The 15,077-nt window shown below is 37.1% G+C and overlaps 1 protein-coding gene across 1 annotated transcript in view; it reads left to right on the top strand.

The window, feature by feature from the left end:
- AFG2A (AFG2 AAA ATPase homolog A) overlaps positions 1-15,077 on the top strand; it is a gene marked incomplete at its 5' end in the record, with an annotated part of 210,022 nt that overhangs the window by 49,720 nt on the left and 145,225 nt on the right. Inside the window, one exon of the mRNA XM_084886584.1 lies at positions 13,971-14,180. Coding sequence (XP_084742710.1) covers positions 13,971-14,180 — 210 coding nt within the window. The remainder of the gene's footprint in view (positions 1-13,970; positions 14,181-15,077) is intronic.

Here is a 15,077-nt window from a genome sequence, read left to right on the forward strand (position 1 = left end):
AAAAAATTAATATGAGAGCGGCCTCTTCTCTTTGCCTCGTATTTAACAAAAACTTGGAGCATCTCTATGGCCAATCTTGGCAGGAGAGGATTTTTCTTTCTGTATATGCAAATATTGTCAACTAATCATCAGAAGAAAGGATTTGAATTTACACCCCAATTATTTGGACATATTTGGACTAGAAAATATCATGCAAGGCATGTGTATGTCCTTGTATGCTTTCACATGTTGGTGATACTTTTCACTAGTTCTGAGCCTACTGCTAGATTGCTAACTCTCCTAGTTTTCTTATCTCACATCCTACCAGGCTGTCCCCCTGACATTTCTACCCTTCTGCTGCTTTCTTTTGAAGATAATACAGAGAAGTATACGTCTGCCCATTAATACATCCCTTTACCAAACCTTGAGCATCTGTAATGTACGAGGCACTATGTTGGGAAGGTCCTGGTGATACATCGTACTTTTAGAACAAAGAGCCTTTTCATTTGATGATCATTCACACATACCACAAATTTTCAAAAAGAAATAATCAGAACAAAATTTATTTAAAATTTTTTACTATTTAAAATAATTTTACTGGGCATTTTATGTTTTATTTCAGTTTGGGGGCATTTGGTCATATATTACTTATGGTTGATTAAAATTCACTTGAGGGCCGGGACCGGTTTGGCTCAGTGGATAGAGCGTCGGCCTGCGGACTGAAAGGTCCCGGGTTTGATTCCAGGTAAGGGCATGTACCTTGGTTGCGGGCACATCCCCAGTAGCGGGTGTGCAAGAGGCAGCTGATCGATGATTCTCATCGATGTTTTTAACTCTCTGTCCCTCTCTCTTCCTCTCTGTGAAAAATCAATAAAATATATTAAAAAAAAATTAAAATTCACTTGAGGAATGTGTTGCTTCTTTAGCACCTGGGAGTGGAGGCCAATCAGTAGAAGTCCCTATTTCTTTCCTCTGTTCTTATATTCTTCATTTCCTTTGTCCACATTCCTTTATCTTTTCCCAGTTCTGATGTGCCATAGTAAGAATGGTAGGGGTTACAGTTTCTTAAATAATCAATAAATTTTCTGCTGATCACAGCTGCATTTCATAAATTAGAAAAAGTATAAAATATTAATAAATGATATAAAGAATTTTTAGGTGAAGCTTTATATCATTTTCATAATGTGAGTTTTAATTTATTTTTTCAATTACTGCTGTTTTTCTTTTTTTCTTCTTTTTGTTCTTGTTTAAAGCTTCCATTTTTTTTTAACAGGCTCCCCCCCCCCCCCCCCCCCCAATACTTTTTCATCTGGCAAAAGTAGATTTTTAAAAGCTTATTTTGGAAATGGTTAACCATTTTAAGGCTGAATTAACCATTTTAAGTCTGTGATCTTAGGGAAGCTTATTTAGATAATAATATATGTGTAGATAAGGTTTAACTTCATACATAGCCAGTTCTCTGAGAACAACTTATAGTAAGTTTGATGGTAATATAGTGATATTTTAGAAATTAAGTTCAGATTTCAATATAATAATTAAACTGATTATGAAACATTTGTCTTTAAGTTGATCATGTTTCCCATGTTCCTTGATGTATTTGCTTTTTTTTTTTTTTTTTACTTGAACAATTCCTCTTTTTTATCTTAATGTTTTCCCTTATAAATTAGGAATTGATAGGAACATCTGGCTTTCATAGTTTTTTTTTTTTTAATGTTTTATTGAGATGCTTAATATTATTAAAGAATAAGGTCACCCAGATCAGTGGCAATTTGCAATTAGTGAGGAAGTTTTGGTGTACAGTTTCTTACATTGTTTCTCACCTACTTTTTTCTCCCTTTGTGCTCTTACCTGTGTCATTGTTATGCCAAATAGAAAGGAAAGGGCAGAGGGGAAAAGCTGAGCCCAGAGAGAAAAGAAAAGGACAAAACACCACACTCAGCCCCTCCCACCCTCTGTGCCGGGTACTGTTCCATGTTTTTACTTGCCTCATGTCCCAGCCACTTACCTTGAGTCTTCAGACTCTTCATGTAGTTGGGCTTTGAATTTTGAATAAAGTTTTTATTTTTAATCAGTTGGGGATTGGCGGTGTAGATGGTTTGTGGTCCTGTAGTAGATCTGGAACTTTGACTTGTTTTTTAAAAATTCTCCACAGAATACATTTTTAAAGCATAGGGGAAAATACTTGTATTTTCACTATATAAAGCTATAGGCTTTCACTTATTTTCAATTAGATCTAAGAACACCTTTGAACACTGCTGCTCCCTAATTTTGCTTTTTCTCCATTAAAGAAGCACCTGGAAATCTTTTGCTTGTTTTTTCTTTTGGCTCTTGGAGGTTGGATTTTCTCAACTTACTTCTTTCTGCTTCATGTAGTATCTTTAGAAATTTGGTATGTTTATGATTTCAAAACAAAATCAGTGTACTTTAAACATTTGAATTGTTAAAAAGCTAGTGAATGGCCCAGCAGAGAATTTGGGACAGGTACCAACACACTTGCTGCTGCCTGGCTTCTTGTCTTTATGGGGAACTTGTTAGCATGAAAGAACAAAATGAAAAGTACTCTTTGTTGCAATATTTTCTATAAAAATAACACTTTAAAAAGAATTTTTGTTTCTGGCAGTGTAAAACTTGGCACTTAAGAGGACTCACAGATATATAAAGACACTGTCAGCCCCTCTGGAGCTACTGAATTCTTCCCTGATAGTAATTCTCCCAATATCTGCAATCCAGTTCATTAATTTTTATTTTGTCCCCTAGGGACTTGTCTATATAAAAGTTTGTGTGATTTTTTGTTTTGTTTGTTTTTTAGTCTGATCATCAGGTCTTTTAGCTTCCATGGGTGTGTAGTTTGAGTTGATTTTTTGGTGTGTATTGTTGGATTCTTATCCAGAAAGTACTATAAGAATTTGGGAGTGGGGGATTGTTTTTCCTGGGAATTTTATTTCACTGCTCTGTCTCTGCTTGTTTGACAGCTGTTCCTTCATTTCTAACTTTATTACTAATTCAAAGAGTTATAAAGCCATGTGTGAGCAGCTGTTCACTGTTTCATTAGGACAAAATAAGAAAGGACCCAACTATTAGGAGTGATTTAGATTAGGTTGTAGAAATAATTTTCTGGCAGTTATGATATAGTGTAACTTAGTAAAAAAGAGAGAGTTGCAGAATTTTTTAAAAAGAGCATAAAAATAGTATTTGTTGAAAGATGAGAGGAGTTGAAAGATGAAATACTGACTGAAGATGGGATAGTGAACCAACTAGTTTTGAATTCCTGTTCTAGTTCTAGGATTTTATGATTTCATGCTGGTGTTTATTCTCTTACAGATTAACTTTTCCCATGACTTTCTGTGTTTAAGACTCTTCCATGCAATTGTAAGCTTTTAAAGCTGATTTATATTTATTTTTGAATTGATATCTTAGCTATAGAAAAACTTCATTTATTTGGCACCCAGGTGCTGAATTAAAATTTAAAACTTTTATTTTTTATTTATTTATTTTTAAAATATATTTTATTGATTTTTTTACAGAGAGGAGTAGAGAGGGACAGAGAGCTAGAAACGTCGATGAAAGAGAAACATCGACCAGCTGCCTCCTGCACACCCCCCACCGGGGATGTGTCCGCAACCAACATACATGCCCCTGACTGGAATCGAACCTGGGACCCCCCAGTCCGCAGACTGACGCTCCACCACTGAGCCAAACCGGTTTCGGCAAAATTTAAAACTTTTAGTTAAAGAAATGTAATAATCAGACAAAGGGAAAAAGAATAGAAAAATTAGGTAATTAAATATTGTCATGGAACCATACATATGATGGCTTAATCCTTATCTTTTGTCACTATTCCTTCAGAATATAACTGTTATAATCATGTTTCAGACCTTTAAATAAAATAATACCTAGTATTTATTAAATAAGTACTGTGTGCCTGACTAAAAGTGCAGCTAATTTAATAGTGCACTGTTTAATTCTCACAATAATCCTGGGAATTGTATGAATATGAAAAATGTATGAATATAAAATTGTAAATACATTATGATATCATTGAAAACACACCCACGCATGTGCGCACATGTATTTGAAAGGCTGGAAGGTATTAACAGTGGTTACTTTTTTAAAAATTTAATATATTTTATTGATTTTTTACAGAGAGGAAGGGAGAGGGATAGAGAGTTAGAAACATCCATGAGAGAGAAACATCAATCAGCTGCCTCTTGCATACCCCCTACTGGGGATGTGCCTGCAACCAAGGTACATGCCCTTGATCGGAATCAAACCTGGGACCTTTCAATCCGCAGGCCAACACTCTATCCACTGAGCCAAACCGGTTTCGGCAACAGTGGTTACTTTTAGGTATTTGGAAAACAGATAATTCTTTATTGTTCTTTATAATTTCTTATATGCTGTATTTATTATATATCAATTATCTTTATAATCATATGAAGTGGGAATTGCTACTATAATTTTCACATTCTAACACATTGCCCATGTCTTACATATGTTCAATGATTTCCAAATCACTATCCTCACCATCTCACATATTTAGGAACTGTAAAACCATTTTAAATATTTTTAGTAGTTTTTGCATTAATTTGTGCCAAGATATTTTATGTCTTTAGACAAAGCCTGGATCTTAGGCTACTTTTTAAATTTCTCTTTAGATTACAAAATTTTGAGAATACTATTTCACTCATCCTTGTGCCTTTACAGTTCCTAAGTCAAGTCCAGCACATAGAAGATATTTCTCTTAAAGTTTATTTAATTTATTTTACTCATAAATTCCAAGTAGTGCAATAATTGAAAACAAATTCCTTAATTTCCAAATATTTTTTGTTTTTGTCTTTTAAGGTAACTCAATTACACAGTTGCCCAAAGTCTGAGTCCTGGCTGTTTCCCTTGTTTCCATATTCTTTTTTTTTTTTTTTTTTTTTTTTTTTTTTTTAATTTATTTATTTATTTATTTATTTATTTTTTACATATTTTCTTGATTTTTTTTTTATTGCCCCCCTCCCTCCCTCCCACACATCCCCTCCCTCCCCATAGTTTTATGTCCATTGGTTGTACTTATATGCATTTATACAAGTCCTTCGGTTGATCTATTATCTCCCCCTGATATCCCTACCCTCCCCACTGTAATTTGACAGTCTGCCTGTTGCTTTACTTTCTCTATATCTGTCTCTTGGTTCATCAGTTTATAAAGATCTTTATCATCCACCGATGTGTGAGGTCATGTGGTGTTTCTCTTTCGTTGATTGGCTTATTTCACTCAGCATGATGCTCTCCAATTCCATCCAGGTTGCTGCAAATGATGAGAATTCCTTCTTCTTTATGGCAGCATAGTATTCCATTGTGTAGATGTACCATAGTTTTTGGATCCAATCATCTGCTGACGGGCACCTAGGCTGTTTCCAAATTCTGGCTATTGTAGATTGTGCTGCTATGAACATAGGGGTGCATATATCCTTTCTGATTGGTGTTTCTAGTTTCTTGGGATATATTCCTAGAAGTGGGATTACTGGGTCAAATGGGAGTTCCATTTTCAGTTTTTTGAGGAAACTCCACACTGTTCTCCACAGTGGTTGCACCAGTCTGCATTCCCACCAGCAGTGCACGAGAGTTCCTTTTTCTCCGCAACCTCGCCAACACTTGTCGTTTGTTGATTTGTTGATGTTGGCCATTCTGACAGGTGTGAGATGGTACCGCATTGTTGTTTTGATTTGCACCTCTCGGATACTTAGTGACTTTGAGCATGTTTTCATGTGCCTTTTGGCCTTCCTTCTGTCTTCTTTTGAAAATATTCTGTTTAGGTCCATTGCCCATTTTTTAATTGGATCATTCATCTTCCTTTTATTTAGTTGTATAAGCTGTCTGTAAATGTTGGAGATTAAACCTTTATCAGTGGTAATATTTGCAAATATGATCTCCCACACCGTGGGCTTTCTTGTTGTTTTGTTGATGGTTTCTTTTGCTGTAAAAAAGCTTTTTATTTTGAAGTAGTCCCATTTGTTTATTTTCTCTTTAGCTTCCATTGCCCTAGGGGCAGTATCAGTGAAGAAGCTATTTTGGCATACGTCTGAGATTTTGCTACCTGTGGATGCTTCTAGTATTTTTATGGTTTCCCGTCTGATGTTTAAGTCCTGTATCCATTTTGAGTTTATCCTTGTGAATGGTGTAAGTTGATGATCTAGTTTCATTCTTTTGCATGTGTCTTTCCAATTTTCCCAACACCATTTATTGAAGAGACTGTCTTGACTCCATTGTATATTCGTGCCTCCTTTGTCAAATATTAATTGAGCATAGTGATTTGGGTTGATATCTGGGTTCTCAATTCTATTCCATTGATCTATTTGTCTGTTCTTGTGCCAGTACCAGGCTGTTTTGAGAACAGTGGCTTTGTAGTATAGTTTGAAGTCTGGTATTGAGATCCCTCCTACTTTACTCTTCTTTCTCAGAATCGCTGTGGCTATTCGGGGTCTTTTATTGTTCCAAATGAACTTTTGGAGAGTTCTTTCTAGGTCAGTGAAATATGTCATTGGTATTTTAATGGGGAGTGCATTGAACCTATAGATTGCTTTAGGAAGTATGGACATTTTGATGATGTTGATCCTACCAATCCATGAACATGGTATGTTCTTCCATCTCCTTACATCTTCCTCTATCTCTTTTTTCAGTGTCGTGTAGTTTTCCGCAAATAGGTCCTTTATTTCTTTAGTTAAATTTATTCCTAGGTATCTTAATTTTTTTGGTGCGATGGTGAATGGAATTGCTTTTTTAGCCTCTGTTTCTGTAGTTTCACTATTGGTGTATAGAAATGCCATGGATTTCTTGGCATTAATTTTATATCCTGCTACGTTGCCAAATTCATTTATTAAGTCAATTAGTTTTTTAATGGAGTCTTTTGGGTTTTTTATGTACAATATCATGTCATCTGCAAATAAGGATAACTTTACTTCTTCTTTTCCAATTTGGATGCCTTTTATTTCCTCCTCTTGTCTAATTGCAATGGCTAGTACTTCCAGAACTATGTCAAACAGGAGTGGCGAGAGTGGGCATCCCTGTCTTGTTCCTGTTCTTAGAGGGAATGGTTTTAGTTTTTGCCCATTGAGTATAATGTTGGCTGTGGGTTTATCATATATAGCTTTTATTATGTTGAGGTATGATCCTTGTACTCCCACTTTTTTAAGAGTTTTTAACAGGAAAGGGTGTTGGATTTTGTCAAATGCTTTTTCTGCGTCAATTGATATGACTATATGATTTTTATCTTTCAATTTGTTTATGTGATGTATCACGTTTATTGATTTGCGGATATTGTACCATCCTTGCATTCCTGGAATAAATCCTACTTGGTCATGGTGTATGATCTTTGTGATGTTCTTCTGGAGTCGATTTGCTAGAATTTTGTTGAGGATTTTGGCATCTATGTTCATGAGGGATATTGGCCTGTAATTTTCTTTCATTGAGTTGTCTTTATCTGGTTTTGGTATTAGGGTGATGTTGGCTTCATAGAAGGAGTTCGGAAGTGTTCCTTCCTCTTGGATTTTTTGGAATAGTCTGAGGAGGATAGGTTTTAGTTCTTCCTTGAATGTTTGGTAAAACTCTCCTGTGAAGCCATCTGGCCCTGGGCTTTTGTTTGCTGGAAGCTTTTTGATGACGGTTTCAATTTCTTCCCACGTCACTGGTCTATTGAGATTTTTAGATTCTTCCTGATTGAGTTTTGGCAGTTTGTATTTTTCTAGGAATATGTCCATTTCCTCCAGGTTGTTTAGTTTGTTGGAATAGAGTTGTTCGTAGTATTTTGTAACAATCTGTTGTATTTCGGTGGGGTCTGTTGTTATTTCACCTCTTTCATTTCTGATTTTGTTTATTTGGGTCCTCTCTCTTTGTTTCTTGGTTAGCCTGGCTAGAGGTCCATCAATCTTGTTTATCCTTTCGAAGAACCAGCTCTTGGTTTTGTTGATCTTATGTATTGTTTCTTTGGTCTCTATGTCATTTATCTGTGCTCTGATTTTTGTTATTTCCTTCCTTCTGCTTACACTGGGCTTTTCTTGTTGCTCTTTTTCTAACTCTTTGAGTTGTAGAGTTAGTTCATCTGTTACCATTTTTTCTAGTTTTTTGCAATAGGCTTGTAAGGATATGAACTTCCCTCTCAAAACTGCTTTTGCTGTGTCCCATAGATTTTGGATTGTTGTGTTTTCATTGTCATTTGTTGCCAGGATGTTTTTAATTTCTTCCTTGATTTCTCTGGTAACCCAGTCCTTGTTTAATAGCATGTTGTTTAGTCTCCATGTATTTGATTTCTTTGGATTATTTTTATTGTAATTAATTTCCAGTTTTATGCCACTATGGTCTGAGAAGATGCTTGATATGATTTCTATCTTCTTGAATTTGAATAGACTCTGCCTATGTCCCAAAATGTGGTCTATCTTTGAGAATGTCCCATGTGCACTTGAGAAGAATGTATATTCTGTGGCTTTGGGGTGGAATGTTCTAAAGATGTCAATTAATTCCATCTGGTCTAGTGAGTCGTTTAGGATTGATATTTCTTTGCTGCTTTTTTGTTTAGATGATTTGTCGAAGGGTGACAGTGGGGTATTAAAATCTCCTACTATGATTGTATTGCTATTAATCTCTCCCTTAATGTCCTCCAGCAGTTTTTTTATGTATTTGGGTGCTCCTGTATTGGGTGCATATATATTTACCAGGGTTATTTCTTCTTGTTGGATTGTACCCTTTAGTATTATGAAGTGACCTTCATTATCTCTTGTTATGTCCTTCACTCTGAGATCTAATTTGTCAGATATAAGTATTGCTACCCCAGCTTTTCTTTCCTTTCCACTTGCCTGGAAAACTTTTTTCCATCCCTTCACCCTCAGTCTGTGTGCATCTTTTTTTCTGAGGTGGGTTTCTTGTAGGCAACAGATGTAAGGGTCTTGTTTTCTTATCCAATCTGACACCCTATGTCTTTTGATTGGAGCATTTAATCCATTTACATTTAAGGTTATTATTGATAGGTACTCATTTGATGGCATTTTTATTCTATACCCATGTTCCTTCTTCAATTCCTATTTCTTTATTTTTACATTAGACCCTTTAGCATTTCTTGCATTGCTGGTTTGGTGGAGATAAATTCCTTCAGTCTTTTTTTGTCTGTGAAGCTCCTGATTTCCCCTTCAATTTTGATTGATAGTCTTGCTGGGTACAGTATTCTTGGATTCAAACCCTTCCTTTGCATGACTTTGTATATTTCATCCCATTCCCTTCTGGCCTGATATGTTTCTGTTGAGAAATCAGTTGCTAGTCTGATGGGGGTTCCTTTGTAAGTAACTTTCTGTCTCTCTCTGGCTGCTTTTAAGATTCTTACTTTGTCGTTGTTGTTTGCCACTTTAATTATAATGTGCCTTGGCGTCTGTCTTCTGGGATTCATTTTGCTTGGGACTCTGCGAGCATCTTGGATTTGTGTGGGTTTTTTCTTCTCTATCTCAGGAAAGTTTTCTGTCATTATTTCTTGAAATACTTTTTCCACGTCTACCTCAGTTTCCTTTCCTTCTGGAACCCCTATTATTCGAATATTATTTTGTTTTGTAATGTCCCAAAGCTCCCGTAGGCTCTCCTCCTGCTTTTTAATCTTTTTTTCTAGAAGCTGCTCTAATTGGGTATTTTTTTCCATCTTGTCTTCTAGCTCACTGATGCGGTCTTCCGCTTCATCTAGTCTACTCTTGATGCTTTCTATTGAGTTCTTCATGGTAGCGATGTCATTTTTCATTTCTTCTTGGTTCTTCCTCAATTCCTGATGGTTCTTCCTCATTTCTTCTTGGTTATTGTCAAATTTCTCTTCCATTCTTTTTAGCCAACCAATAATCATTATTCTGAACTCTTGCTCTGGTAGGCTGCTTGCCTCTGGCTCGTTTACTTCCTTTTCTGGTGATGCCTGCTTTTCTTTCATTTGTGGGGTGTTTCTTTGTCTTCCCATGGTATCTCTTTTCAGGATGTCTGGTTATGTGGTGTTCTTTCTCTTGCGTTAATTTATAGGTGCAAAATACAACACTACCATGTACAACACGAGAGGCACTTAACAGGAATGTATTTACAATATTAATAACCTCTAATAAAGGTAACCCCTAGCGATAGGCAAATTAGGGTATAGGAGAGAAGGAAGGAAGGAAGGTAAAAATAAAATAAAGAAAAATTAAAAAAAAAAAAAAAGTCAAAGAAGAAATAAAGTAATGACAAAATGAAGTTAGAAAACAGGGAGAAAAAGAAGAGAGAGAGAGAAAGAGAGAGAGAGAGAGAGAGAGAGAGAGAGAGAGAGAGAGAGAGAAGAAGCAAACTAAAAAAATGGGAAACAAACTATATATATGTGGAGAAAATTGCCATAGATCAACCACTGAGCCCAGCCAATGCCGGTAACAATACTTGGAGATTAATACAAACTACACTACAATATCCACTATTATTAAGTAAGGTTATGATATACAGAAGTCAAAGAAACAAACAAAAACAGAGGATTTAAAAAAAATTACAAAGCAACAATAACAACACTGGAATAAGCATAACAATTTCACTGAAAAGCACCAATATTCACAATAATCAACCTTCACTCAAACAATGAGAAAAGGATAGAAAGTAGAACCGTTTTTTTTTTGTGTGTTTTTTTAACTAGTTAATATAGTGCAGAGAGTGATATTTATACACTTGTATCAGGGGTTGGAACTTAGATCTATGAGTATAGTGAGAGCTTTAGCAGGGGGTATACAGAAAGAATAGAGGAAAAACTAAAGCCGGAAAGGGATAGGATAAACTGGAGACTAAAAGGTTAAAGTTTAGTAAGAGAGTGATGGGGTAAAGGTCGAATTGAGATAGGGTTGAATGATGCTATAGTAGAGATTAAAATAGAATGAAGGTTACTCCCAATGTAAAATAAAGACGAAGTAAAATGGTACTGGGGAGGAAAAGAAAAAGAAAAAAAAATTGCAAAATAGCAGTAGTAATAGTGAAGATAGAGATTGAAAAATGTAATAATTGAAAAGGTAAAATCAAGTAAGGAAAAAAGAAAAAAAATCGTTTCTGAAGTAAAAGATGTAAAAAATGAAAATTAAATAAAAAATGTAAAAAATGAAAATAAAATAAAGAATAGTATAATTAGCATAAAATTGTCCAGTAGAGTTCAATCACCTCCTCTGTTATTGTATTTGGTATGCCTGGTTCTTGGATCAGAGAGTCTTGCAGTTCCCAGCTTTCCACTGCACCTCAGTTTTGTAAGGTAGTCCTTAATTTTAGGCAGGCTATATCTTAGTTATTTGTGTCCATTTATTTATTTTTGATTAATTAAAAGAAAAAGAAAAAGAAAAAAGAAAAAAAAAAAAAAAAAAAAAAAAAAAAAAAAAAAAAGGCAGTTTGTAGTTCAGCCCTTAGGTGTCAGTGTTACTGGTTTGACCTCCCAGACTTTGGTTGCTCTGGCCCTCTTTCTCTCTGGGGGCGGGCCCTCGCAGCTCTCCCGGGCTACAATATAGGCGGGGCCACGGCCGCTCTGGGGGCGGGGCCTCGCGGCGCTCCGGGCCGCGGTGCTCTGGGCCGCTCTGGGGCCGGGGCCTCACAGCGCTCCTGGTGGCGCGCTCAGGGCCGCTCTGGGGGCGGGGCCTCGCGGCGCTCCGGGCCGCGGTGCTCTGGGCCGCACTGGGGCCGGGCCTCGCGGCGCTCCTGGTGGCGCGCTCAGGGCCGCTCTGGGGGCGGGGCCTCGCTGGAGCAATGGCGCTATCGCAGCCTGAACTCTCAGCCTAGCCACGCAAACTCTGACCTTTCTGTGGGTGGTTGAAGAGCTTCCTTGAATCCACCCGCTTGCTCCGATCGGGGCGCCACAGGTGCTCGATGGACTCCTCGGCTGTGGGTTTTCCAGGCCTCAGAGAAGCTGCTCCCTTCCTGGTAGGGTGGCGCCGCCTTTGCGCTGAGCCCGGAGCTCCGGGAGAAGTCGGGAGTGCTGGCCGCTTGGTCAGGAAAAATTGTCCAGCGGACACTTCCTTACCTTCCTAGAGTGATCCGCTGCCCCTTAGCTGCTAATCAACATTCCCTGAGCGACTCAGATGTTGCTTCTATCTGTTTTGGGACCGGGGTCAGAACAAGTCCGTCTGTTCGGTCGCCATCTTCAAGCTCCGCCCCTGTTTCCATATTCTTTCTCACTACCTCTCCAGACCTAATTATTGTTAAAATCGATGAAGTGGTTGAGATAATAAACTGGCATTGTGCATCACGAGACCTTAAAAATGTCCATGCCTTTTAATCCAATAATTCTTCATAAAATAAATGCCAGGAAAGCAATTTAGAAAAAAATTATATGATCTCAGGATTATGGTTGGTAATACAGCTTTCTCCTGGTTCTGTGGACAAAAAAAACTACTGTGCAAATTCATTTAGGAAAAGTAATATTTTTGTGATATTAACAACAACAAAAAAAAACCCCTTCTGTTTTCTTGGATTTGTAGATTGTTTTCTGACTTTTCTTCTTCTTCCTTTCCTCTTGCCTCTTAAATGCAGGTGGTGCCCAATACCCACATCTCTGTTCTCATGGTTAGCAATTTTAATGGATCTCATGGATTCTTTTGTTTGTATGTAGAGATTTCTGAAATCTGACATTCCAGGCCTATCCTCTTTACAGAACTCAATTTGTGATGCTTACATTCCAAATACTCAGTTTTCATATTTTGAATAGCATTCATTTAACTTTGTAAAAAAAAAAAAAAAAATGTCTAGTTTATTTTTCCTCCTGAAGATCTTTTTTCTGTGGTCCATATTCTATCAATCTGTCTTGACAACTTTTTTTTTCAGTTCTCCTTCTTTCTTATTCCACCCTCAGAACCCTCCACTGTAAACCTTCATTGTCTTTCTGGCATATCTTCATTATCTATAGGTGGTCACCTTAGTTTAAGCCTCTTTTTTTGTTTTTAAGGATGTTTGTGGTCACTCTGTAATTGGTCTCCCTGCACACTCTGTCCTTTAATGAATTTTGTCTGAGAATCTTCCTTATGCACAGATCAGACCACATCACTTTCTACATTAAAATGTTCAAAGACTTCTTATGTGAATAAAAAAGATTCTTGAACTCCTTCATCTAGTCTTCAGGGTCCTCTACTACTATATATCCTCAATTTAACTTTTCTAATTTTACTTCCCACCTTCAATTTTTTCTCTCTTATCCTTGTCAGACTTTCTTTTGAGTCTTTCATCATATTTTCACATTTCCAGATCTCATCCAGGCTTCAAAAGTTGAATTTCAGTTTGCTTTCTAATTGGAAGGAATCTTTCCTTCTTGGGAATTCCCAAAGGCCTTTTCTGTTTCTTTGCTATTGTGCTTAGGACCCTTTCCATTGTACTATGGCTATTTCTGTGCAAGTTACTGGTAGTTATTAAATTCTTTAAAGTCTATTTATGTTTTATTTTTCTATTTCCCAATTAGTTCTTAATGCATATTAAGTAAATAATATGCAAGGAGCTCTCTTGTTTGGGGGGTATTTCATATTTGAGGAAAATGAACAAAAATTTGAGGATATTTTATCAATATGCCAGACAGAAAAGATTATATATTCCGTAAGTACCTACAGAAATATATTTTAAAGTATTTGCTGAAAAAGAAAGAAAAGAAATTAGATGTATAGATAAGACTTTGGGTCACTAACACAAACCATTTGCAGACAGATAAAACCTACTTTTAAAAGCCATCTAGTAAAGAAAATAGACTTAGTGTGTTCAATCATTTAAGCAGTTTTTATATAAGATTCACAAGCAGAAATATTTTGTTTTTTTCTGTAGTATTTCTTTAATATACAGATTACTTTTTATGTACTTTTAATTAATCTTGATATTTATTGGAATTTCTTTCAGGATCCTCCTGATTTTTAAATGGTCTGTTCCTTCTCTTGTACTTCTTTTGTTGATCTTTTTTTTTTTTATATAAGTTCTCTGTTTGTCCTGGCAAACTTATGTTTAGAACATGTTCTGTTTTGCAGGTATCCTGGTCAGATATAGGAGGACTGGAAAATATCAAACTGAAATTGAAGCAGGCTGTGGAATGGCCCTTGAAACATCCAGAGTCTTTTACCCGAATGGGTGTTCAGCCACCTAAAGGAGTTCTTCTGTATGGGCCACCTGGATGCTCTAAAACGATGATTGCAAAGGCTTTGGCCAGTGAAAGTGGACTGAATTTCATAGCAATAAAGGTATGACATTAAGTTTTTAAATTGATACTTTCTAGTCTAGCCCCCTTAGAACCCATCCTCTCATTCCTGCCCTTCAGAGAACATGAGAAAGCAACTTCAGGAGTAGCTGATTTTCAGTTGAGTTTGATGGCAATGTAGTATAGGGAGATGAGAGATAAATAAATTAGTTTCATCAGCATAATCAGGTGGACAGTAGAAGATTGCTTTATTTAGTTTCTTGATTCTCAGTATTTCTTATACTCGTGTAATACAAACCAGTCTTCTTTAGTTTTTACATTTTTAAATTGTACTGATCACCTTTGCTCATCCAAGATTTAATTATAAATAAATACTAAAAGCCCAGTGAACGAAATTTATGCACAGGTGTGGTCTCTAGGCCTGGCCGGTGATCAAAGCATGAGAAATCTGGTATAGAAGGGCAGGTCCCAGCTGACCTCTGGACCCTGTGCAGCACCTGGGCCCCAGCATGCCCTCCACTCCCTTCTGAGTCATGGGCCCTCCCCCATCCCCAGCCAACTCTCTCAGCACCTGGGAGTCGGGGCGGTGGCCCTACCCCCCACTGCTGGTTGCTGTCTGCTGAGCGATTGGGCCCCCACTCATACCTGTCTTGGCCTTGCGCTGCCCACTCACCTGCTCTACCATCCTGCCACAGTCCCGCTCTCATCAGGGCCCAACAGGCCCAGCAGTGCCTCCACTGCTGCTTACTGCCACCGTTGCATTGCTGCCACCTGCCATATTCCACGCCGCCCCCTGGTGTTCATCACAGGTGCGAGCAGTCGAACTCTCGGTTGAGGGGACAATTTACATGTTAGGCTTTTCTTATATAGGATGATTGTGAATTTGATATTTACATACATAAACTTTTCAAAGAAACCAGGTACTTTATTTGGTAAAACT

This window comes from Pipistrellus hanaki (genome assembly GCF_964339955.1).
Source record: "Pipistrellus hanaki genome assembly, chromosome: 5".
Lineage (NCBI taxonomy): Eukaryota > Metazoa > Chordata > Mammalia > Chiroptera > Vespertilionidae > Pipistrellus > Pipistrellus hanaki.